The sequence below is a fragment of the Temnothorax nylanderi genome, unplaced genomic scaffold, assembly GCF_030848795.1.
Source record: "Temnothorax nylanderi isolate EJ_2023f unplaced genomic scaffold, tnyl_v1.0 TNYL_tig0683_pilon, whole genome shotgun sequence".
NCBI classification, from domain to species: domain Eukaryota; kingdom Metazoa; phylum Arthropoda; class Insecta; order Hymenoptera; family Formicidae; genus Temnothorax; species Temnothorax nylanderi.
In genome coordinates, this window is record NW_027249745.1 from 36,277 (window position 1) to 62,500 (window position 26,224).

Sequence of the window (26,224 nt, forward strand, 5' to 3'; positions counted from 1 at the left end):
TAATAACCATCTACATGAACTGAATCTCGGATCGTAGATCAACACTTATATGAAAGGGAGACGTATCTTACTTAATCTTATTTATAAGATACTAGCTGATTACCCGGGCTTCGCCCCGGAGAACATATGTAATAAGACACACAAATAGTCTCTCTCTCTCTCTCTCTCTCTCTCTCTCTCTCTCTCTCTCTCTCTCTCTCTCTCTCTCTCTCTCTCTCTCTCTCTCTCTCTCTCTCTCTCTCTCTCTCTCTCTCTCTCTCTCTCTCTCTCTCTCTCTCTCTCTCTCTCTCTCTCTCTCTCTCTCTCTCTCTCTCTCTCTCTCTCTCTCTCTCTCTCTCTCTCTCTGTTAATCCTCTCTCTCTCTCTCTCTGTGAGTATCATTGCTTGTCTATTCTCCTTACTCCTGCTTCAAGTGAATCTTTTTTCTGCCGTAAGCTGCCTTCGGGCCATTTTGTTGCAGGTATTGGCATGTCTTTTGCTGCTTGTTATGCACAATTGTTATCTTCCTGGTGCTTGCTACCTAATTAAGAGCATTTCCATGGCGAGTGTCTTCGTTTGGTCTAACCTAACTCTTGGCTGTTCCTGTGGAAAACGTTGATCTCAGCTGCGCATGCGCCTGTCGTTGCCGATCTACTCTTTCTTCACGCTATTTTCTGAGCACGTGCTATCGAGGCGACTGTTGATTGGCGGCTCTGGTTGATCTCTGCGACATCCCGTGCGATCTATACGCAACACGGTGCTCGATGTGAACTGACTTTTATTTTGATCTCTGATTGGCTACTTTTGATCTGCGTTATCTCTCGTGATCTATTTGTTCTGCATTGTCGTGCGTGGAGTGCAAACGCGTTTTTCACCCGGGTTGCGTCAAGGCATACCTTATCACTAAATCTGCTAGTAACTGCTGCAGAGCTTGTTTGTCAGTCATGCCGCTTACGCCTAAGGATCCTCAGATATCTCGATCTGCCGATCACCACAGCTCTGCTTCTCCGAGCGCGGGGGCTGTTGCCCCTTCTGGTGCCCAATCGCAATCTATTGATGCATTGCTTCAGTTGATTCTGTCCAAACTCGATGAATCTGACAAGAAATTTACTGCCTGGTTTGACAGGTCTGACAAGAGAATTACTGCCTTTATCGACCAACAAGAGTCAGTAAACACGGATTTTGCGCGAAAACTTGATCAAATACCTGAGCTCCTGAAAATCATTACAAATTACGGCGAGAGAATCGCGGCGTTAGAGGCTCAGAATGCTAAATTGGAGCAAGATAATGTTAAGCTTATTCGTGAGATTCATGACTCGAAGTCTGCTCAGTCTTTTCAGGGAACTCATGGTGGAAATGAGTTGATCATATCTGGTCTACCATCGGCATTATCCGTTGCTCCATCTGAGCTCGCCAAGAATGTGCTAGAGGCATTAGAAGTCCCGGACTTATCATGCCATATTCTCGGCGTTAGAGCTGTTAAGAAAGCGCTGTCAGTGACTTCCACAGTTGCTGCATCTTCTAGCTCGATCATTGTCACCTTGGCCTCGAGTGCCGTTCGCGAACTTGTTATTTCCAAAAAGCGGGCAAAGGGTGTACTTAAACGAAAAGACGTATGCGGTGGTAACTCAGATTGTAACATTTATGTCAATGAGTTGTTATCCAAGAGCACATATGATATATTACAACGGGCTAAGAGTATTGCTAAGGAGAGGTCGTATAAGTATGTCTGGGTAACGAACGGCCAGATATGTGCTAAATATTCCGATGGTGAACCTGTTATACATATTGATTCCGATACTGATCTTGTTAAGCTCGTTTATCGTTCGGCATAATGCAACATGTAAATTTGCTTATCCGTATTGCTCAAATTTAACGCTAATTCCCTTTGTGGATATATCGACTTGCTTGCGCATGGAATTGGATAACATCAGTTTTCAGTTTTTGCTATAGGGCTTTAGTGCTTTCTTACCTTGTTATTAGTTTGTAGATTGCGATGCGCTTTAGTTCTTAGTTTTATATACACTATTTAGTTCGCTTAGTATTACTTGCTTCTTATCATATTCTATTTTCATTGTACTTATTATTAGTTAAGTTGCGCTAGTTCTTAGTTTTTATAGTGTATATTATTGAAATTGGTTATATTTTATTGCACCGTACTCTACATCCTGTCAATTGTTTTTATGCAGGATCATTGGTTGCTCGTCTTATGAGAGAGAGCATGCTCATGCTTTGTATTTACAGTACTGTACTTCTATCAAACTCACATCAACTTCTGTCTTTTATATTTTTATATTTTTTTCTGTATTATTCATCACTTGCCTAAAGTCTTTCGACTATGGCATAATAAAAAGCAATCAATCTCTCTCTCTCTCTCTCTCTCTCTCTCTCTCTCTCTCTCTCTCTCTCTCTCTCTCTCTCTCTCTCTCTCTCTCTCTCTCTCTCTCTCTCTCTCTCTCTCTCTCTCTCTCTCTCTCTCTCTCTCTCTCTCTCTTCTCTCTCTCTCTCTCTCTCTCTCTCTCTCTCTCTCTCTCTCTCTCTCTCTCTCTCTCTCTCTCTCTCTCTCTCTCTCTCTCTCTCTCTCTCTCTCTCTCTCTCTCCTCTCTCTCTCTCTCTCTCTCTCTCCCTCTCTCTCTCTCTCTCTCTCTCCTCTCTCTCTCTCTCTCTCTCTCTCTCTCTCTCTGTGAGTATCATTGCTTGTCTATTCTCTTTGCTCCTGCTTTAAGTGAATCTGTTTTCTGCCGTAAGCCGCCTTCGGGCCATTTTGTTGCAGGTATTAGCAGGTTTTTTGTTGCTTGTCACGTGCTATCATTATCTTTCTGGTGCTTGCTACCTAATTAGAAGCATTTCTGTGCCAAATATCATCGCTTGGCAATAACCTAATTCTTGGCTGTTCTTGTGGAAGACGTTGATCTCAGCTGCGCATGCGCCTATCGTTGCCGATCTTCCCTATCTACATGCTATTTTCTGAACACGTGCTATCTAAGTGACTGCTGACTCTGCAATATTTCTTGTGATCTATACGGAACACTCTGATCGCGGATCGATACTACAGAACTCTACTTTCAAGTGATTAAGCGATTGTAGATAACACATGCAGCGTACGTGTGTTAAGTGTACTAAGCAGATTGCTGGTAAATTTGCTTCATGTGCTGAGTGTCATAGAGCATTTCATCCGGGTTGTGTCAAAGCTTACGTCGGTACGAAGTCTGCTAGTGCTTGTTGTAAATTACAATTTTTAAATATGCCGGTTACTCCGGGTGAGGATTGCCGTGTACTTTCCTCAGATTATTGTGATAAAGTATCTAACATTGTTGATGCCTCACTCGGCGGTGCACGTACGCATTCCACTACGCATGACACTGTGCATGACACTATACATGACTCTACCAATGATCTTTTGCGTCGATTGATTGAGCAGATGGAAAAATCTGATGCAAAGTTTTCTGATTTCATGGATAAGTCAGATGCAAGGTTTTCTGCTTTCATGGAAAAGTCAGATGCGAAGCTTTCTGCTTTCATGGAAAAGTCAGATGCGCAGCTGTCTGCGTTTATTGACAGTCAGCAACGTATTAACAAAGAACTAAGCGATAAACTCCATCACTTAAATCGTCTTACTGACACTGTCGCTCAGAATTGTCAACGCATAGCTAAATTGGAGCAAGAAAATGTGAAACTTATTCGTGAAAACCAAGACTTGAAATCTGCTCAGTCATTTCGGGGATCTTATAGTGGAAATGAGTTGATCATTTCAGGTTTACCATCGACGTCGTCTGTTGCTCCATCTGAGCTTGCCAAAAACGTACTAGAGGCATTGGACGTTCCGAACTTGTCATGCCATATTCTCGGCGTTAGAGCGGTTAAGAAAGCGCTGTCAGTGACTTCCACAGTCGCTGCATCTTCTACCTCGATCATTGTCACCTTGGCCTCGAGTGCCGTTCGCGATCTTGTTATTTCCAAAAAGCGGGCAAAGGGTGTACTTAAACGAAAAGACGTATGCGGTGGTAACTCAGATTGTAGCATTTATGTCAATGAGTTGTTATCCAAGAGCACATATGATATATTACAACGGGCTAAGAGTATTGCTAAGGAGAGGTCGTATAAGTATGTCTGGGTAACGAACGGCCAGATATGTGCTAAATATTCCGATGGTGAACCTGTTATCCATATTGATTCCGATACTGATCTTGTTAAGCTCGTTCATCGTTCGGCATAATGCAACATGTAAATTTTCTTATCCGTATTGCTCAAATTTAACGCTAATTCCCTTTGTGGACGTATCGACTTACTTGCGCATGGAATTGGATAACATCAGTTTTCAGGTTTTTGCTATAGGAGCTTAGGTGCTTTCTTACCTTGTTATTAGTTTGTAGATTGCGATGCGCTTTAGTTCTTAGTTTTATATACACTATTTAGTTCGCTTAGTATTACTTGCTTCTTATCATATTCTATTTTCATTGTACTTATTATTAGTTAAGTTGCGCTAGTTCTTGGTTTTTATAGTGTATATTATTGAAATTGGTTATATTTTATTGCACCGTACTCTACATCCTGTCAATTGTTTTTATGCAGGATCATTGGTTACTCGTCTTATGAGAGAGAGCATGCTCATGCTTTGTATTTACAGTGCTGTACTTCTATCAAGCTCACATCAGCTTCTGTCTTTTATATTTTTATATATATTTTTTTTTGTATTATTCATCACTTGCCTAAAGTCTTTCGACTATGGCATAATAAAAAGCAATCAATCAATCAATCAATCTCTCTCTCTCTCTCTCTCTCTCTCTCTCTCTCTCTCTCTCTCTCTCTCTCTCTCTCTCTCTCTCTCTCTCTCTCTCTCTCTCTCTGAAGCTCGGTATAATCGCAGATTCTCGATGATCAATGTAATACAGCGGTTCGCTGGTTTGTTATTATCGTCCGATAGAAATAAAGTATCGGTTAATCTACAACTCGTTAGTACAGTACGTATTACACGGATAAACTGCAATAAACTATGACGCTACAACGAACTTAATGAACGATCCGTCGTAGAGGACGTCCGGAACCGGAACGAGAATGGTAGCTCGACGTGCTGCCCGCACGAACACGCCCGTTCCCGCATGCGCATTAATACATTCCCGACCGTGAGCGGTCCCCGGGCCGCCACGCGGTCTTCGTCGCGCGCGCAATGATACATTATGACGTGTAAAGCGGTAGCTATAGCTATCACTGGAGCCATCTATGCAAGCTCTTCTTCATTAAATATAAATCCGATTTGACAAATACACAATCCCCGTCCAGATTTTACTTTATCTTCGAACATTCCGCCCGCCTTCGTCAACGTAGTTGGCGAATTAACTACATAGTTTCAGTACTGATAGGGAGAAGACAAAGTTTGGTAATAGGTCTTTGCAATTCCGAAATCTGGGTACGCACAGTAACAACTCTAGTATGACCGTCTTTACCAGGATGTGTCTGAACAACTCTACCTAAAGGCCACTTTGACGGGGGATATCGCTCATCAACTACTAAAACCAATGAACCTATCTTCATTGATGGAACGACTTTGTTCCATTTGTATACCGCAAGGTATCTTTGTAAACAGTCGCGGGACCATTGTTTCCAAAAGTCCTCTAACATTTTTCTAATCAATTGCCACCTGGAGAGGTGAGAAACTTTAATTCCTTCCAACGTTGGTTCCGGAATCGTAGTGTTACGTGCGAGCAAAATTCAACCAATCTTAAAATAGCCAAAAATGTAATCAATATTGATTAATTATCCGATTTCTGATGGGGAGACGATTCCCAGGCCGCGGCTCACAGGGCATAAAATTACACCTAGTGATAAGACCTTCCTCCTCCTCCAAGACGTAAAGACAATAGAAGTGGTGAGAAACTCGCGCGGGGGGTTCTTGCCACTTGAATATAAATAAGCGCGAAAAATCATCGATAGTCAGTAGTTGTTGGGAGTCAGTAGTTCAATTGTCAATCAGTTAATCATTTCCTTGCGATAATCTTTACTTGAGCTAATTAAATTCTGACTTCTGCAAATCTCAAGACAGATCTTAATTATAATTTAAACCAGATCTTAAATAACTGTTATAAGAAAATTCTTCCCCAAATAAAGGTAATTTTAATTCTTGAAACCAATTTTTAAATAAATCCTTTAATTCCACAACCCTTAACTGTCGCTGCCAAATTGCGTGGCAACAGAAATTTCCTGATTCTTCCTGATTCTTGTCGCTGCCAAATAGCGTGGCAACAGGAGTTTTCCTTTAATCTAGTTTCATGCCTAGAAAAGGGGGCAAAAGGTCCCAAATTAAAAAGATTAAATTTCAGATTAAACAAGCCATTCAATTTAATCAAGATCCTTTTTCATTATTTCTTAAATTAAAAGAAATTCAAGATAATAGAATTTGCACTCCATATAAATTAATCCCTTTTGATTTAAAAATAGATTTTCCAGATTATAATTTAATAAACAAATCTGACCCTCGTTATCAAATATACAAAATTCGTTTTCTCTTCGGACTGGATTAATCGCACAACCTGGTCCAAATCCCGGGTAAATTACTTGAATGTTTTGACCCAAAAACGGACCAATTTACATTAACTTGACAGAACGTGACATAAATTTTTGGTGACAGCGGTGGGATACTAAAGGTTGTGTAAAAAAAAAGAACAAAGTAAACAGTGACAAAAGTAAATTAAACTAAGATGAATCGTACGCTACGTACTCCACCTTCCGAAACGGAAACAGCAACGGGTACTGGGACAGGAGAGATGGACATCGATGAGTTACGAAGGACCTTGGCTCATCAACAGCAAGTAATTCAACATTTAGAACAATCACAAAGTTCACGACCACCGAGTTCAGGAATGGCGGTCATAAATGAAGGAACACTAGGTAATTATTTGCACTTTTCAATCAGAGATGCATTAGAAGCAGTGCCAAATTTTGATGGAGGAAATATTTCTTTTGTATATTTTGTCGAGGGTTGTGAGGAAGCACTCAGCATGATCACGCCGACACAAGAAATAAACTTAGTTCGTGCAGTGCGTAACAAATTAAAAGGGGACGCACATAGATCAATTCTCGGGAAAACTTTCAATAAAATGCAAGAATTAGTAGAATTTTTGAGAACTAAATACGGGCCTAGGGAGACAGTTTATGAAGCTCAGGGACGATTAGCTTATTTATATCAGAAAAAGGACGAAAAAGTAGTCACGTATGCAAATCGTATCCGGGAATTAGGGAAACGAATACTTGATGCACAAAGAAGGGAATCAGGACAGATAAGTCCAGAATTTCGAAATTTAATTGAAAATCACCTAAAAACAAGCTTCTTACGCGGTTTAAATAACGAAATTATAATATCAAAAGAAGGAACGTTCGAAGAGGTTGAGAGTCGCGCAATCGATGCTGAAAGGGAATTAGAGACAATTAAAATGATAAGGAGCGTTGTGCTTGCTGAGAATACACCCGGTGAAAAGCGAGCATCAACACGACGTATAGAAGCTGAAGTCGTAACCTGTCAATTTTGTCATAAGAAAGGCCATACAGCAGATCGGTGCTGGCAAATCAATAAATTTCAGGGAAATAGTAAGAACGGAAATCAAAATACATCTGGCTATCCGCAGAACAATACTAATAATAATGTTAATAATAATAATAGTAATAATCAAAAACAACCAATAACTTCAGGGTTACAACAAAACACAAATAATCAAAATTTAAATGCAACAATAATATGCAGGTATTGCAAAAAATCCGGGCATACATTAGAAGAATGTCGCAGGCGTATATATAATAATAATCTCCGTCAGAATTCACCAAATCAGGGAAACGAACAGATTCCCGTGAGGACAGGGGCGACCCCGGGAAATGCCAAAATACGTCCCACACGAGTAGTATCGGGGGAACCAGAATCAGACATCGAAGAGTAAATATAGCTGACATTGAAGATGTACCATCTGTAAAATTAAATAGTTCAAATTTTACGGGAAATTTAAAATTCTTAGTAGACAGTGGATCAGGCCCAAATATAATTAAAGAAAATTTTATTACACCTGAAACCATAGTGGACAGAAATGAAATTTTGAAACTTAGTGGAATCACAGCGCATCATGTAACCACCTTAGGGCTGGCACAGATAGATATCTTAGGATGTCCAGTTGTATTTCATTTGGTCGAAGATAATTTTCCGATACCACAAAATGGGATCTTGGGTTCAGATTTCTTTAAACAATTTCAAGTAAAAGTTAATTATGAGCAAAATCAATTAGAATGGAATGATACTTATATTCCCTTTGAAGAAAAGGAAGAAACTTTCATTATTCCTCCAAGATGTATTTCACAAATGTATATTAGAGTCGCAAATTCAGAACTAAAAGAAGGATATGTACCGCGATTAAACGTGACAAAGGGCATTTACTTAGGAGATGCTTTAGTTACGGTAAAAGACGACAGGGCATATCTGCAAGTAATTAATACGAATGATAAAGAAGAAAGAATATATGTACCCACAATCAAAATATATGAGTTTGAAACAATTGAAAAGCAAATTTCTAATTCCAAATCAAATACAAACTTGGACTGCTTAGGTAGTTCCATTCATAATTCTAATTCCAATACAAACTCGGACTGCTTAGGTAGTTCCATTCATAATTCTAATTCCAATACAAACTCGGACTGCTTAGGTAGTTCCATTCATAATTCTAATTCCAATACAAACTCGGACTGCTTAGGTAGTTCCATTCATAATTCTAATTCAAATTCAAACCCGGACTGCTTAGGTAGTTCCATTCATAATTCCAATTCAAACTCAAACTCAAATCCTAACTCAAACTCTGATTTCAACTCAAGTTCAAACTCTGATACAATTCTAATTCCGAATTCTTAAAGCTTTAACTCAAGTTCAGGATCTTGTTTTCACGTAAATAAAGAAGAAAGGAAAATAAAAATAATTAAAGCATTAAGACTAGAACATTTAAATAATGAAGAACGATCACATGTTGAAGAATTAATTGAAAAAAGTTCAGATTGTTTTCACTTGCCTGGAGAAAAACTTGAACATACAAATGTTTTAAAACATCGAATTCCAACGGTAAATGAAATACCAATACATACACGACAATACAGATTTCCAGTAATTCATAAAGACGAAATAAATAAGCAGGTAAATGAATTATTAAATCAGAATATAATTAAGGCGTCAAAATCTCCATATAACACGCCTGTGTGGATAGTACCTAAGAAGCCAGACTCAAAGGGGAATAAACGGTGGAGAATGGTGTTAGATTTCCGCGACCTAAATGATAAGACAGTAGGTGACGCATATCCACTTCCAAACATAACGGAGATATTGGATCAGCTGGGCGGCGCGAAATATTTCTCGGTGTTTGACCTTGCTTCAGGTTTTCATCAAATCAAAATGCATCCAGCAGATAGTCATAAAACAGCATTTTCAACGCCTTATGGACATTATGAATTCGATCGAATGCCTTTCGGATTAAAGAATGCACCGGCAACCTTTCAAAGATTAATGGATTTAGTACTTACAGGAATGCAAGGTAACGAAATTTTTGTGTATTTAGACGACATAGTATTATACTCAAGTTCTCTTACAGAACATGCAATTAAATTTGAAAAATTAATTAAACGATTACGCGAAGCAAATTTAAAGCTACAACCAGATAAATGTGAATTTTTGAGAAAGGAAGTTACTTATTTAGGACACATAATAGGGGAAAATGGAGTCCGTCAAGACCCTAAAAAGATAGAAGCAGTACAAAATTTTCCAATTCCAAAGAGTGCCAAAAACATAAAACAATTTCTTGGATTGGCTGGATATTATCGTAGATTTATTCAAGGATTTTCGAAAATAGCTAAACCATTAACTAATTTATTAAAAAAGGACATTGACTTTAAATGGGGGAACAAGGAGCAAGAAAGCTTTGATATATTGAGAAATGCATTATGTCATGAACCAATATTGCAATATCCTGATTTTACTAAACATTTTCTTTTAACAACTGATGCATCTGGAACCGCAATTGGTGCAATTTTAAGTCAGGGACAAATAGGGAAAGATCAACCAATAAGTTACGCTTCGAGGGTATTAAATGAAGCTGAGAAAAATTATTCTACATTAGAAAAAGAATTATTAGCAATAGTTTACGCTGTGCAACATTTTAGGCCTTATCTTTATGGTAAAAAATTTAAATTAATAACCGATCATAAACCATTAACCTGGCTTCATAAATTGAAAGATCCTACTTCACGATTAGCGAGATGGAGAATTAAATTATCTGAATACGATTATGAAATAATTTACAAACCCGGAAAAATAAATGCTAATGCTGATGCTTTATCGAGAAACCCTGTAACAAATATATTTCCAATACATCCTTCATTTGACGAAATCGAAGAGTGCCCAGAAGATGATGAAGCAAGACAAAGAAATGCTAATCCTAAACCTTTACCAGTTTCGCCAAGAAGGGGAATGATGATAGAAGAACCAGAGCCGGTAGTTACAGGAATGCAAACACGTAATGCAGAGAAATCGGAAGGGGAAAGCATACCCTTTACTAAAAAGGAATTAGAAGAACCGCCGTTTATTGAACATATAGTCCACGCAGAAATACACAATAATTTAATAAGTCAGATAGATAATAATGAATCTTTAGAAATACACAATAACTCAGTAAATCAGATAGACAATAATGAATCTTTAGAAATGCACAATGACCCAATAAACCAGATAATTAATACTGAATCTTCACCTTTAGAAACGTCAAACATTATAAATAACACTCAAAACGAAACACTTGAAATAGAAAACATTAATAACAATGACATGAATTCTTTAATTAGCGACAATGAAAATATAAATACTTTAAATTCACAAATAACTATACCATCTAATCTTTTAGAAATACTAAATAATTTAACAGGAGAATATGAAAATTATGAGAATTATCAAAACAAGCCTACACATGTAAATCATTGCGAGGACATGAAAATTGTCGAGGAAGGAACCAACGGCGACAACCAGAAAGACGACCAGGAAGATCAGGTTACTGACGATAATGACTCCGAGGAAGAAGAAGAAGTGGAACGAAGCGAAGAAGAAAGAGACAGCGATAGTGAAGAAGATATAGACACAACATTCAATGAACTTACGAATACAGACGAGACCTTTGACAAGACTGAAAAACAAATAATAACGCGAGGACAAAAACACAGTATAATAAATAGTCGTGATCAAATATTTATGAGAAGAGAAAATTATTTATATTTCTTAACCGCAAATGGTAAACCTTGTGACGAAGGATCAAAACAACTTCATAATCAAAATTTGATACCAAAGATTAAACAAAGTAAATCAGGAAACATTGAAATTATTAGAAGGGGAAATAAAATCCATTTAATTTTAATTTGTAAAGAAGATGATAAAGAAAAGATGAATAGAGAAACATTAATTGATCTTACATTTAAATTACGAGAAGTAATAAAAAAAAACTCAATCAAAATAATAAATATTGCAAAAACAAAAGAAATAGATAATATTCAATGGGAGGAAATTTTAAATCAAATTCGAAAAACATTGCTTGGAATTTCAATCAAATTAATAATATGTCATGGGTTAGTAACAATACCGGAAATTCAAAAAAGAAAAGATATTATTGAAGAAGCTCATTCATCGAAAATCGGGGGACATAAAGGAATAACCAAAACTTATAATCGAATTAGACAAAATTTTTATTGGGGAAACATAAAAGCTGATATTCAAAGTTATATTAGTCAATGCTTGCAATGTCAAATTAAAAAATTAGTTAGAGTTAAAACTAAACAGCCTATGCTGATCACTGACACACCATTTTCGTCATTTGAAAAAATATCAATGGATATAGTTGGACCATTACCTAAAACTACCAAAAGAAATTCCTACATCCTAACAATCCAAGATCATCTCACAAAATTTTCCCTAGCTATACCTTTAAAATCAATAACTGCTGTTCAAGTAGCTGATGCGTTATTAAAATACTTTATTTGCATTTTTGGAGCACCTAAAATAATTTTGACTGATCAAGGCACAAACTTCATGAGTAATTTAATGAAAAGATTTACTAAACAATTCAAAATTAAACAATATAGAACAACTGCCTTTTATCCACAAGCAAATGGAGCTTTGGAAAGGTCACATTTAATATTAGTTGAATATTTAAAACAATATGTGAATAAATTTACAGAATGGGATGATTTACTAGAATATGCTACCTTTTCATATAATACAAGTACTCATGAATCCACTGGATATACTCCATATGAGTTGGTATTTGGAAAAACAGCCAGACAACCATCCAGTGAAATTGTTAATGACATTGGAAAAGAAAAGACATATGATGATTATTTATATCAGTTAATGACAAATATTCATGATCTACAAGAATTGGCTCGAGAATGCTTGATTGCATCAAAATTGAAATCAAAATATTATTATGACAAAAAGATTAATCCACAAATTTTTCAAATAAATGATCAAGTTTTTCTTTTAAATGAACCAAAGAAAGGTAAATTAGGAGACCAATATTCTGGTCCACATATAATAACAGATATTTTACCAAATGGAAATATTAAACTGCTTTTTAAAGGAAAGTCAAGAATTGTTCATTCAAATAAAATCAGAAAAGTGAAATATAAATAAGATTAAAGGTGTACCGCGCAACATTTTTAATCTTATAGAATAATATACTAATAAACCTTTTTCTTTAATTGTAATTGATACAGATGAAGATGATCCTGATGAAAATGATAATCTCAATAGCCACCCTATTTCTCAACATTCAAAATATACACGGAATCATTGGATACGACTGCGGAACATCGAACTTCAATGTGACGACTATCTCATTATTGGAAATAAAAGAATGTAACATACCGTTAATAGAACCACATGTAGAAGAAACTAATATTCAATTATTACAACTTGCGAAATTTGACACAATTTATGTAATTCAATGTAAAATCTCAATTTCAAGAACAATTTATTACTGCGGAATGCACTCACATATAGCTACTGTAACAAATGCACAAGCGGAATATATTATAGATACGACGGTAGATCAATGTAAAAATATGCATAAAACTGGAACACTAATTATAAACGTTAATAATGTAATCAACGGGTTAAAAGTAAATCACACAACGTCGCGACCAATCACTTTTGCAGGATCAGCAACAACAGACGGACAATGTTTTGGAACACAATATTCAGATCCCTATGGGACATGGCAAAATGTAGTTGTGCAAGGAATAATAACCATTAGTCTAAATTCTCATCATGCAATAACTAATATAGAAACAAATCAGATACATTTAAAAACAGGGACAACCTGTCAATATTCAGATGGAAATTGTATTGATATTGAAGGAAAATATACTTTCTGGGAAACAATACCCAACGATTATTGTAAATTCAATCATTATGATGTATTATATGAAGGAAAAGCAAATAAGATGGTTAGTAATGTAGATAAAAATTTGCAAATAATTTATTCCTTGTCAACTAAAGATGTTACTTTTGCGTTAACACAAATGGGCGAAGAGCTTCTTTGTGGATATACGTTAATTAAAACAGAGCATCCAAAACTTGTAATTTTAGAAATTAAAAAAGGAGAATCTTTTGCGCATAAGCGCCATATATCAGTAGAAAATTTAGATATTTTTGCTTATGTAAACTCGAAATTCATTTATGTGGAAAGACATATACGCACACAGATAAACCGTTTATACACAGATGTATTGACACAACGCTGCAACTTGGAACGACAAGTAATGAAGAATGCACTGAGCCTAGCGATTCATGCTCCAGATGATTTCGCGTACCAAATTATGAAAGGACCCGGATATATGGCAGTAATCTCTGGAGAAGTTGTACATATAATAAAATGCACACCGGTGGACGTGAAGTATCGACAAACGCAGGAATGTTATCAACAATTACCGGTAACTAAAGGAAATGAAACATATTTCTTAGCGCCAAGGACTCACATCTTGTTTAAAACAGGAACACAGACTACATGCAGCCGTATAATTCCAACAATGTATCTTTTAAATGACGGATGGTATCGAATAACACCAATTTTGGAATACAGCAAATCACCAGCAATAATAAAACCAAACAGTAAACCTACGTGGCAATATAATGATCCTGGACCATTGGCAGCAAGCGGTATTTATACTAATAGTGAACTTGAGAACTTAAGGGATCAAATAATGTTCCCAGCGGAAAGAAACGGAATTTTAAACACAATGGCGCGAGGTGTAAAAGGAGAACCAGTACTAACACAAGGAATATCACTCTCTCACCTTCTGGATGAAAATTCATTGGAAAAAATAACGGAAAACACTTGGAAGAAAATTTGGGGAACGTTTCTATCCATCGGCAATGCAAGTGCAGGAGTAATTGGATTATACTTCTGCATAAGAACAACTAAATTAATAGTGGATACCATCATACATGGCTATGCACTTCATACTATTTATGGATGGTCAATATATTTAATTGGAGCGCTATGGGACTCAGTGACGAATTTACTGTTACATCTAGCAAGAGGAACAACACGGAAGGAAAAAGATCAGACATCCTTAGGACAAGAGTCATCAGAAGCAACAAAAACACAAGCAATTTTAACGCAAGCAACATTAACACAAGTAATAACAGAAAATGAAAACTCAGAAACAAATACATTACATTCACAACAACATACAAGTAATATTATTTGCTCTGCTCCTGAGATTGAAATAAAAGATAAAACAATTATCCACAATGAAACTCAAAACCTATATCCGCGATTATAATAAAGAAAGATAAACTCTAAATTCTTTAAGAAATCAACAATAGACATCATTAGAGTCGAGTTTCGGTTTACGTTATAGATAAGAAGGCTGCCCGAGGGACAGCTCGTAAATGTAAGTCAGTCCGAATTCAGACACGGTTAAGCTAAGCAAAATTTAAAGAAAGAAAATTATAAGTCAGTAAAAAGAAGGAATCAAGGTAAATATTAAGCAAAACAATTATATTATTATTTAAAAAAAAAACACAAACATATAAATATACATTAAATAGTACTGAAATGAGACCACCGACGCCGGGAGACGAGAGGAGCGAGGAAGAGAAAAAAGAATTCTATGGGCCAATTGACGGGGTCCTTCCCGAGGATCACCGGGGCGAATATGAGATCCTTTTAGAGAGCGGGTGCATCCGGAGTCCGGAAGGCGAAAACGCCGTCTATTTTGTAAGCTCCTCCTGGCCGAGGAAAAAATTGTGCTGGACCTGCTATTTGGATTATCTAGACCAACTACCACCACTACAGGATGGTCAAGAGATACCGCAGATGGGAGACTTCCAACTAAAAATCCAATGGCACAGTTTAAGCTCGCCGCTACACGGCCTCCAGGTGAGCACTAAGAACTGCTGCTCAACATGCGGAGATGTCTTGATGCAATTAAGACCAGCGCAAGAATGCCGCGATTGCATTGAGGAATTCCTCATTCACAAAAAGAAATTTGAAGAAGAAGAAGAGAAACAAATAAATTTAGAAATAGAAGTTATTCGTAGATATTAAAAAAAAAAAATAAATAAGTGGATTAGTTTATATTTTAACTTTAGTTTATATTTTACTCTATTCTACGCTTTATATGCATTATTATACACAATATTTTAAGTTTATATTTTAACTTTAGTTTATATTTTACTCTATTCTACGCTTTATATGCATTATTATACACAATATTTTATGCTTTATTATACGCATTACACGCATTTATTACATTTAATTAAAAATTCTATTAAACATGATTTATTTATATATTTTGCATGGAGACCATTATCCAAGATAAATAACGACACAATTTCGTATAATTTTCGACACAATTTTTTCTTTTAATAATAATTTATACGCGGTAACAAACGTACCACGTATGACTTAAGGGGGAAGGTGTTACGTGCGAGCAAAATTCAACCAATCTTAAAATAGCCAAGAATGTAATCAATATTGATTAATTATCCGATTTCTGATGGGGAGACGATTCCCAGGCCGCGGCTCACAGGGCATAAAATTACACCTAGTGATAAGACCTTCCTCCTCCTCCAAGACGTAAAGACAATAGAAGTGGTGAGAAGCTCGCGCGGGGGGTTCTTGCCACTTGAATATAAATAAGCGCGAAAAATCATCGATAGTCAGTAGTTGTTGGGAGTCAGTAGTTCAATTGTCAATCAGTTAATCATTTCCTTGCGATAATCTTTACTTGAGCTAATTAAATTCTGACTTCTGCAAATCTCAAGACAGATCTTAATTATAATTTAAACCAGATCTTAAATAACTGTTATAAGAAAATTCTTCCCCAAATAAAGGTAATTTTAATTCTTGAAACCAATTTTTAAATAAATCCTTTAATTCCACAACCCTTAACTGTCGCTGCCAAATTGCGTGGCAACAGAAATTTCCTGATTCTTCCTGATTCTTGTCGCTGCCAAATAGCGTGGCAACAGGAGTTTTCCTTTAATCTAGTTTCATGCCTAGAAAAGGGGGCAAAAGGTCCCAAATTAAAAAGATTAAATTTCAGATTAAACAAGCCATTCAATTTAATCAAGATCCTTTTTCATTATTTCTTAAATTAAAAGAAATTCAAGATAATAGAATTTGCACTCCATATAAATTAATCCCTTTTGATTTAAAAATAGATTTTCCAGATTATAATTTAATAAACAAATCTGACCCTCGTTATCAAATATACAAAATTCGTTTTCTCTTCGGACTGGATTAATCGCACAACCTGGTCCAAATCCCGGGTAAATTACTTGAATGTTTTGACCCAAAAACGGACCAATTTACATTAACTTGACAGAACGTGACAGTAGTAAGAGGTTGACCTACGAGAAAATGACCAGGAGTCAAGGCGGATATGTCGTTGGGATCATCCGACTGAGGACTAATAGGCCTAGAATTTAACACGGCTTCTATTTGAATCAATAACGTGTTCATTTCTTCGAATGTAAGAAGTTGATCACCAACTATTCTTTTCAAGTGCAACTTCACTGATTTAACGCCAGCCTCCCATTTTCCTCCAAAATGAGGAGCTGCAGGTGGATTAAAATTCCACTGTGTGCCGTCTTTAGCAAGAAGTTTAGCTAAATCACCTGATTTATGTAAGCTAGCCAAAAAAAGTCTACGAAGTTCGGCATCTGCACCTTTCAAATTCGTACCGCAATCACTCGAAAGCGTTGAACAAATTCCTCTACGAGACGTGAAACGCTTGTAAGCTGCTATGAAAGCCTCTGTTGTATAATCCGCTACCAATTCTAAATGTATAGCCGACGTGGAAAAACAAACGAATAAAGCTATATAAGCCTTGTAGGTTTTAGCATTCCTACCTCTCCATGTTTTTATAGTAAACGGACCGGCATAATCCACTCCTGTGTGTTCAAAAGGGCGTGATGGCGTTATTCTCTCAGCTGGTAACTGACCCATGATCTGTTGTGCCCGTTTCTGTCGACATCTAGTACATACGACACATTTGAGGATGAATGATCGAACTACGAGTCGACCTCCTATTATCCAATAATTGTTCCTTATAAACGAAAGTGTATCCTGAACTCCTCCATGAAAAGTACGAGCATGAGCGTCAGCTATAACTAAAGACGAAAGAACAGAATCTTTCGGCAAAATGTAGGGATGCTTAGCACCTTCAGATAAGAATGATTTTTCAAGACGACCTCCTACTCGTAATAATCCGTTTGTGTCTAAACGAGGAGTGAGTTTCAAAAGGGCATTTGATTTCGGTAAGTCTTTACCGTCTGCTAAAGTCTTAAGGGGATCCTGCAGCCGTATGATTTACTGATTACATTATCGTTTTTCGGTGAATCTTTTAATTGGCTTTATAGAATTGCAAAAATCTTTTACAGAATTAAAGTCCACACAAAAATCTAGGGTAACAAACGCGATTTTACATCAAAAACACCAAAAAATTAAAAATATTACTTATTTGGGCACATACGCAGCTGTCACCTGACGACAATATTTGCTTAAAACAAAAATTCTGCAGTTTATACATACATAATGTTTATCATCTGCCCTTGGGAAAACATGTAGGAATAATATCGTGCAAGTAGAAGTAAGATTCAATGCGTACAAAAAAAGATCCATCGAAAAATTATTTTAGTAATGCAAATACGGATGCAGAATGACAAGAAGAGCAGCAACAGTAGTTGCCGGATCTTGCGAGAGATGGCGAGCAATCGAAAAAAGAACAGATGTCATTTCGTTAGACAAAGACAGATATAGGAAAAACAAAATTAGAAAGGTTGACATTATCGACATCGAGGAAGTTCGCTTGTCACTGCAGGATCCCCTTAAGCCCGTGTCACACTACGCATTGCGGACGCGGATTGGATTCGGATTGCGAACTGCGAATTGTTGATTAGCCAATTAGATGGAAGTAGCCAAATATTCAGATTGCGAATCGCAGAATAGATGATCCTCTGCGGACGCGAATCGGATTCGGATTGCAAACTGCGAATTGTTGATTATCCAATCAGGTAGAAGGAGCCAAAGATCCAGATGGCGAATCGCAAAATAGGTGATCTTCTATTTTGCGATCTGTGATACGCAAATCGTAGCGACTGGCAATAAATGTCGAGTTTTGATCGTGGCTATCTGGGCACGTATCGTTTTCTTTGTGGCAATGGGTCCCAAAAGTGATTTATTTACAAAAGAAATAGAATGTATATTGATCCAAATGGTGAGACAGCGTCCTTTATTATGGGATATAAGCACGGAAGAATATCGCCGAACTGATTTGAAACGAACGCATTGGGACCAAATAGCGGAAGCCCTAGGTCCCAAATTTACAGGTATATTTAGATATATTTTATCTTATTTTTTCTATTTATATTTTTATCATGTTGCTTCTGAAATGAAGATGTAATTAGGTTATTTAACCTCGAAAAAAGTTATTAGCATGAACATATGTCACAAATAGCTAGTTACTGAATGTGGGTTATGTATTGAGGTTATAGAAAAATTATTAATGTTAATATTCCCTTTTACTTTTTTGTTGCAGGAGAATCGGTTCAAAAGCGGTTTCAAAGTATGGAAAGCACTTTCCGTGCAAACGAGCGGAAGATAAAAGCCTCAAAAGCTCGTTGTAGTGGGAAAGGGACTGATGAAATTTACAAACCAAAGTGGGATTATTATGAAATGCTTCTGTTTTTAAAGAAAACTTGTGCACAATCCGAAACTATTAACAACCTCTCCTCACAAAGTCAAATTTCTACAGCTAGCGAAGAGACAATGAATTGTTTACCTACTTCTGAACCTTATAGTGATGTGCAAAATTCATCACAGGTTACAGACATTTATTATGATGAAAACGCACAAGTAAGTGTAAAATCTTTCTCTTTATATCATTTTGTTTGTTTTTCATTATTTCAATGTCATTTACTTATCTATTAATTCCTGTATTCAGCATACATAATGTAAAGAAGTATTGTTTTTTATAGGTACTGTTTAATATATTTTGATTTTTATGTTTAGCAATACATGTTAATTCCATCTGATTCATCTGGACCTAAGAATACAGCAGATACAAGCGATGAAACACCAAAATCCAGCTCAGATAGGTCATCTGCATCTCTCAACGCCAGGCAACCTCTATCAATAATAAGTTATATATCAAGTAATACATCATCTGGAATAGTTACACCTTCACCTAGGGCTGCATCTGCTCCATTAAATACTAATAAGCGTTCTATTGAGGCCCCGATGTTTTCAAAACGAGGAAGAAAATCTAACGCAATGGAACATGCTGTAGATGCTTTACAAAATTTGGCTCGACAAGAATTACCTCCTCCAAACATGGATAAATTTGATATGTTTAGTGCATATATTGCATCAAGGCTTCGGTCAATGATTCCTGAGGATCAAGAATATTATGAAAAGGAAATTTTAAGAGTATTGATTCAGCCAAGGTTGCAATAAGTTTTTGAATATATCGACATTATCTGCAATAATATATCACACTGATAGGCGTACTGTAATTTTATACACAGAAAAAGATGCAGTTGCTTTAATTAAACGTCTACGTCACGGGCTGCCACAAGCATAAACACTTAATTCAATTAGATATTATTTAATCCAAATATTTGGATTATTAAAACAACCATCTGATGTTTTCGTTCAAATAATGTCTAATTAAATTAACTGTTTATGTTTGGCAGCCCGCGACGTCGCGTTTAATTGAAGCAACTTTATTTTTTCCGTGTGTATATTAATATATATTTAGAGTAATGTTTGATTTAATTGTTATTACCACAGGAAACATTTATTTTATGTTAAGACCGAAGCTCCGTAATTCTTATTACCACTGGAGAAATTTATTTTATGTTGTTAAGACTGAAGCTCCGTATTTATTATTACCGAGGCATACATTTATTTTATGTTGTTAAAGACTGAAGCTGGGGTATTTCTTTTATTTAAATGTAACATTGTACTAATCAATGTAAAAGACTGTACTAGCAATAAGAAACAAATAAAAAATAAACTTATTTTTCTAAAGTACAGGATAGAGATATTAAATACTAACATACACACATTTGAAGACAGTTACATTTATTATTTCCAATATTATTAATGACCGCGTTCAGGAAACACAACTGTTGAGTGAGCGCTCATTATGATTGGTTCTTACACTTAGATCCGGAGAAGAACCAAAGGTAAGAACCAATCATATTAAAGAATCACTGACCGCTCACTCAACAGTTGTGTTTCCTGAATGCGGCCAATAAGTCACTGTACCATACGTTCTTGCCAGGGAATTGCACCAACAGTATTAAAGTAATAACACCACCTGTCTCTGAGTAAAATGGCTTGATTTGCATGACGGTTGCCACCTTGATGAGCAAAATTTACCATGCCTCTTGCGTTTTCTGCTCTCCAATCTCCACGATGCAATTCACCTGACATTTCATCTTCTTTGTCTAGAAATGATGGTGGTGTATACATACTTCGCCCAACAGACTGACTTCGCAGCATATTGTGCAAACAACATATAGCTAAGATAATGTTGCAAACATCGTCAGGATCATATCGCATTGGAGAACGAAAAATTTGAAAACGTGCAGCCATTACACCAAATGCATTTTCTGAGCAACGACGAACTCTAGATAATCTATAATATATGAGTAAATAAATATTTTGATATTGCTGTAACTTTTGACATACTATAAATAAAAAAAATTAGAAACATTTTACATAGGTACCTATAATTAAATATTCTTCTATGTATTCTCCCACTACATTGAGGTTTTGGATAAGGGATTAGGAGTTTCTCTGATAATGGGAAACCTTCATCCCCAATAATCACAAAAGGAAAATTTTCTTCTACACCTGGCAATGGGGCAGGAGGAGGGATCTGTAGAGCATTCCTATCTAGGTGATTTTTAAGGGAGCAATTATTCCAAACACCAGAGTCACTGACTCTGCCATTAGCTCCCACATCAACATAAATAAAACGTAAATCAGCATCTACTAGAGCCAATAGTACAACACTGTAATCTCCTTTATAATTATAGAACATGGATCCTGACTGCAATGGGGGATCAATAACGCAGTGTTTTCCATCCATTGCCCCTACGCAATGATGAAAATTCCATCGCTCTCCGAAATTATTGGCAATCCCACGCCATTCATCCTCAGTTTGAGGAAAACGAAGAAACTCTTCTTTCAAAACTAAAAATATTGCTGCTGTTACATCTTTTATAATGTTTGATATAGTACTTCTACCCAGCCTGAATGCAAGAGATAACGATTCTTGACTTTCTCCTTTAGAATACAAAAAAATTTAGTTACACAACAAAAAGCATACAACTATAATCAATCGAAATTCTGCTGTTTTTCACCTATTGCTAAATGCCGTAAAGTAACTGATAACCTCTCACTAGGTGAAATGCTTTCTCGTAAATGAGTATCTTGCTTTCTTATTATAGGATCGACTTTAATCAGAAGACGTTCGAAAGTATCTGTGTCCATTCTGAGGCATCTAAAATAACAAATTTCTTTAAAGTAAAACATTTTCTTTAGTTTTTCAAATTATTTTCTGCAAACTGCAACAAACCTTCTAAACCGATCAGGGTCTTCTAATGAAAGTTCCAAAAAGAGGTTATGATGCAACCCTTTTTCTTTCCTTCTTGCTACCCATTTGTGAACCCATAGTCTTCGCTCATTACATCTACGCGATTCATATTCAGCCATCATTAGAAGCAAAAGACATGCTTGCAACTTTTTTCTTTTCATATATATATATCGCTTATAATAATAATTTTGACAAGCCATATTACACGCAGCACACAGCAAACAATGCAGACCAATGCAGACTGAATACTCAATACTGAATTCGTGGTGTGAACGGAGAGTTCAGATTCAATGATTCGCAATCCGAATCCAATCCGCGTCCGCAATGCGTAGTGTGACACGGGCTTTAAGGGGATGCTGGAGCCGCAGGCGCACTCGATCAGCGTCGATAAAGAAGTGCTCACCGACTATATCTGTCCTTGTATAGACAAGGATATAGACAAGGATAGCACCTAACCTTGCATCTTCCACTGGTCTAAGTAATATCTTTTTTTTTAGGCTTCAAATCTTACTTCTAATTGCACGATATTATTCCTGACAGTTTTTTGTAGAGGGCTGCATCACTATTTTCTATAGAAAAACTGCAGAATTTTTGTATAAAGCAATTATTGTCGTCAGGTGAAGACAATATTTATAAAAATAAAATTTTTTTTTAGTTTATCAGAAAAAATTATGTACAGCCCTCTACATTTTTGTGCGTACTTTAATCGTGTAAAAGGATTTTCCATTCTGTTCAGCCAATTCAAAGATATTGCTTAGACCGATTATGCCTTGTCGCTGTCACTCCAGGATCCAGGTCGCTGGAGTGACAGCGACAAGGCATAATCGGTCTAAGCAATATCTTTGAATTGGCTGAACAGAATGGAAAATCCTTTTACACGATTAAAGTACGCATAAAAATGTAGAGGGCTGTACATGATTTTTTCTGATAAACTAAAAAAAATTTTTATTTTTATAAATATTGTCTTCACCTGACGACAATATTTGCTTTATACAAAAATTCTGCAGTTTTTCTATAGAAAATAGTGATGCAGCCCTCTACAAAAAACTGTCAGGAATAATATCGTGCAATTAGAAGTAAGATTTGAAGCCTAAAAAAAAGATATTACTTAGACCAGTGGAAGATGCAAGGTTAGGTGCTATCCTTGTCTATATCCTTGTCTATACAAGGACAGATATAGTCGGTGAGCACTTCTTTATCGACGCTGATCGAGTTCGCCTGCGGCTCCAGCATCCCCTTAAGTGCGGGATATAACGCGGTATTGATTTGATAATAAATTTGTCCTTGAATTTTAAAACAATATGGTCCACGTCTTTGTGCGCTAAAGTCTGACAAATTTGCATTAAAAGATGCGAATGAAAAAATGTTATTATATCCACGAATACGATTATAAAAATGATTTGATTTTGGATGATTTCCAGTAAATAATTCATAAAGTTCATTCGGTGGTTGGGGTAAAGGATATAATTCAACAGATCCATGACTACAGCAATCGTTAAACGAATTACCTTTATTAGCTACTTTTTCAGAATTAAAATGTTGTGCACCACAATGTTTACAACATAAATTCATTTCTCCTATGTAATGTTCTATAATATTTTTTAATTGATTAACGTGAGAAACATTAATGTCTATGTATCCTTTTTTAAAGCTCGAGTTTTTTCATGCCATTTTACATTTCTATTTCTATCAATTACATTAGAAAGAATTGATTTTGATTTTACTGCTTTATCATCTGTTACAGTACTTTGTATGGTACTTCATTTAAAATAATTAAATCGTCAAATCTGTTATCATGCAAATTTATCAATCTATTTGACGTGCTAGGTATGGAAGAAATAATATTGCTATTTAAAGTTTCCAAAGTTGAGTTATAAACGTTTTGAATTATTTCAATATCGTTGTTAACATTAACTAATTTTATACCATTATTTATTTCATTAACTTCATTACTATTTTTTATCATAGAAACATTTGATGTATCAAACGCTTGCGATGTAGTGGTAACTGTTTCAGTTGTTGGATGTACTACTTTCATAGATGAAATGGTTGAAGTATGATAATCTACTACTATATTTTCCGAAAAGCTTGTAGAAGGTTGTGTTATATTTGAATAAATCTTATTAGTATTTGATAAAGATTGACAGTTTTTATTAGTCATCATTTGCTTCGCTTCTCGTCTTTCAGCCTGGGATTTTGCTTTTCTTTCTCGTTATTACGTTGAAATTCTTCTTCTTCTTCAACTGTTCGAACTACTTTTCTGCGAGGCATAGTTAATTATTATTTAAGTAATTTTAATTTAGTTATGTAAAAACAGTTTTAATATACATTTAAATGTTCAAAAATAATTTTAATTTTGTTATAAAATTAATTTAATTTAGACTCAAAATTAATTTTTCAAGTGTAAATATCAATTTCAATTTAGCCTTCTAATATTTTCTGTATGAATATAGAATAAATTATAATAATTTTCTTAAAATTATATATTAATATATTTTTATTTTAGTTTCACTTTAATTTAAAAAATTGAAAGTAATTTTAATTTAATAATTCAAATAAAAATCAATTTTAATCAAATAAATAAAATTAAAACAAATTTAAATACAAGTCAAAATCAACTTCAATCCAATAATTCCAATAAAATTAAATTTGAATCCAACAATTCAAATTAAAGTAAATTTTAATCCAATAATCCAAGTTAGAGACGATTTTAAATTAGTAATTAAATTAGAGCTAATTTTAATCTAATAATTTAAATAAAAATCTATTTTAATCCATCAATTTAAATTTAGGTAGAAAAATTTTAATTTAACAGTTTAAATCAAAATCAATTTCAATCTAATAAATCCAAATCAAAGACAATTTTAATCAAATAATCCAAAACAAAGTCAATTTCAATCTAACAATTTAAATAAAATTCAATTTTAATTCAATAATTTAAATAAAGTTAATTGTTATTGGAGTCTAAATCAAAATCAATTTCAATTCAATAATTCAAGTCAAAATCAATTTAAATCTAATAAATTTAATTTAATTTTAATTAAACAATCCACGTCAAAACTAATTTCCATGCAATAATCTAAGTAAAAAAATCAATTTTTAACCTAATAATTTAAATGAAAGATAATTTTAATCCAATAATTTTAATTAAAGTAAATTCTAATCTAAATTAAGAACAATTTTAATTCGATAATCTAAGTTATGAAGTTAATTTTAATATAATTTAAATTTAAGCCAATTTTAATTTAACAATCTTAGTTAAAATCAATTTTACTTCAATTATTCAAGTCAATTTCAATCTAACAAGTTAAAAACAATTTTAATTTAATAATTCAAGTCAAAGTCAATTTTAATTTTAATATAAAAATTTAAGTAAAACTCAATTTCTATCTAATAATTTAAATTTAAGTTAATTTCAATTCAACAATATAAATCAAAGTCAATTCAAAAATATTCCAAGTCAAAACCAATTTCAATTAAATGGTCCAAGTTAAAGCTGATTTTTTAATTAAAAAGTCCGTCAAAATCAATTTCTATCTAAGTTAAAATCAATTTTAATCCAAGTCAAAGTCAATTTTAATCCAAGTCAAAGCCAATTTCAATCCAAGTCAAAGTCAATTTTAATCCAAATCAAAGTCAATTTTAATTCAAGTCAAAGCCAATTTTAATCCAAATCAAAGCCAATTTGAAATAAAGTCAAAACCAATGTTATTTCTATTTCAATCAAAATGAGAGTTAATTTCAATTAAGTCAAAGTTAATTTCAATCCAAGTCAAAATCAATTTCAATCCAAATCAAAGCCAATTTTAATTCAAGTCAAAGCCAATTTTAATCAAAGTCAAAGCCAATTTCAATTAAAGTTAAAGTTAATTTCAATTCAAATTAAAGCCAATTTCAATCCAAGTCAAAGTCAACCTCGGAAAAAAACCAAGTGGTAGTATCATTAATTTTATCTCACAAAATTGTCTCACAAAAATTGTCTCACAAAATTATTAAATTACAAAATTTTTACTTTATTCAATCCAAGTGATATCTATATCTCGAAAAAACCTAAGTAACAAGTGGTATC

At 34.8% G+C, this 26,224-nt stretch overlaps 4 protein-coding genes across 4 annotated transcripts; 2 read left to right on the forward strand and 2 right to left on the reverse strand.

Moving 5' to 3' along the window:
- Nucleotides 1-9,247: 9,247 nt before the first annotated feature.
- LOC139784814 (uncharacterized) lies at nt 9,248-13,264 on the forward strand. The gene is made up of 4 exons (XM_071724002.1): nt 9,248-9,530; nt 9,588-11,467; nt 12,751-12,918; nt 13,193-13,264. The coding sequence occupies exons 1-4, from the start codon at nt 9,248-9,250 to the stop codon at nt 13,262-13,264; spliced, it is 2,403 nt and encodes an 800-aa protein (XP_071580103.1).
- Nucleotides 13,265-16,787: 3,523 nt separating this feature from the next.
- On the reverse strand, nt 16,788-17,495 carry LOC139784815 (uncharacterized). Its single transcript, XM_071724003.1, has one exon. The coding sequence runs from the start codon at nt 17,493-17,495 to the stop codon at nt 16,788-16,790; it is 708 nt and encodes a 235-aa protein (XP_071580104.1).
- Nucleotides 17,496-18,559: 1,064 nt separating this feature from the next.
- Nucleotides 18,560-20,582, forward strand: LOC139784813 (uncharacterized). Its single transcript, XM_071724001.1, has 3 exons — nt 18,560-18,877; nt 19,087-19,403; nt 19,560-20,582. The coding sequence occupies exons 1-3, from the start codon at nt 18,709-18,711 to the stop codon at nt 20,001-20,003; spliced, it is 930 nt and encodes a 309-aa protein (XP_071580102.1). The 5' UTR covers nt 18,560-18,708; the 3' UTR covers nt 20,004-20,582.
- Nucleotides 20,583-20,616: 34 nt separating this feature from the next.
- LOC139784812 (uncharacterized) lies at nt 20,617-22,379 on the reverse strand. The gene is made up of 4 exons (XM_071723999.1): nt 22,138-22,379; nt 21,923-22,062; nt 21,284-21,845; nt 20,617-21,192 (listed from the first exon to the last, which is right to left on the reverse strand). The coding sequence occupies exons 1-4, from the start codon at nt 22,353-22,355 to the stop codon at nt 20,811-20,813; spliced, it is 1,302 nt and encodes a 433-aa protein (XP_071580100.1). The 5' UTR covers nt 22,356-22,379; the 3' UTR covers nt 20,617-20,810.
- Nucleotides 22,380-26,224: the final 3,845 nt, after the last annotated feature.

Coding starts and splice junctions, on each gene's coding strand:
- LOC139784813 (XM_071724001.1), top strand. CDS start 18,709: ATGGGTCCCAAAAGTGATTTATTTACAAAAGAAATAGAATGTATATTG. Junction 18,878..19,086: donor CCTAGGTCCCAAATTTACAG/GTATATTTAGAT, acceptor TTTTTGTTGCAG/GAGAATCGGTTCAAAAGCGG. Junction 19,404..19,559: donor ATTATGATGAAAACGCACAA/GTAAGTGTAAAA, acceptor TTTTATGTTTAG/CAATACATGTTAATTCCATC.
- LOC139784814 (XM_071724002.1), top strand. CDS start 9,248: ATGGTGTTAGATTTCCGCGACCTAAATGATAAGACAGTAGGTGACGCA. Junction 9,531..9,587: donor AGTACTTACAGGAATGCAAG/GTAACGAAATTT, acceptor GTTCTCTTACAG/AACATGCAATTAAATTTGAA. Junction 11,468..12,750: donor TTACATTTAAATTACGAGAA/GTAATAAAAAAA, acceptor TAATTGATACAG/ATGAAGATGATCCTGATGAA.
- LOC139784812 (XM_071723999.1), bottom strand. CDS start 22,355: ATGGCTTGTCAAAATTATTATTATAAGCGATATATATATATGAAAAGA. Junction 22,063..22,137: donor GACCCTGATCGGTTTAGAAG/GTTTGTTGCAGT, acceptor TTGTTATTTTAG/ATGCCTCAGAATGGACACAG. Junction 21,846..21,922: donor TTTACGGCATTTAGCAATAG/GTGAAAAACAGC, acceptor TGTATTCTAAAG/GAGAAAGTCAAGAATCGTTA.
- LOC139784815 (XM_071724003.1), bottom strand. CDS start 17,495: ATGGGTCAGTTACCAGCTGAGAGAATAACGCCATCACGCCCTTTTGAA.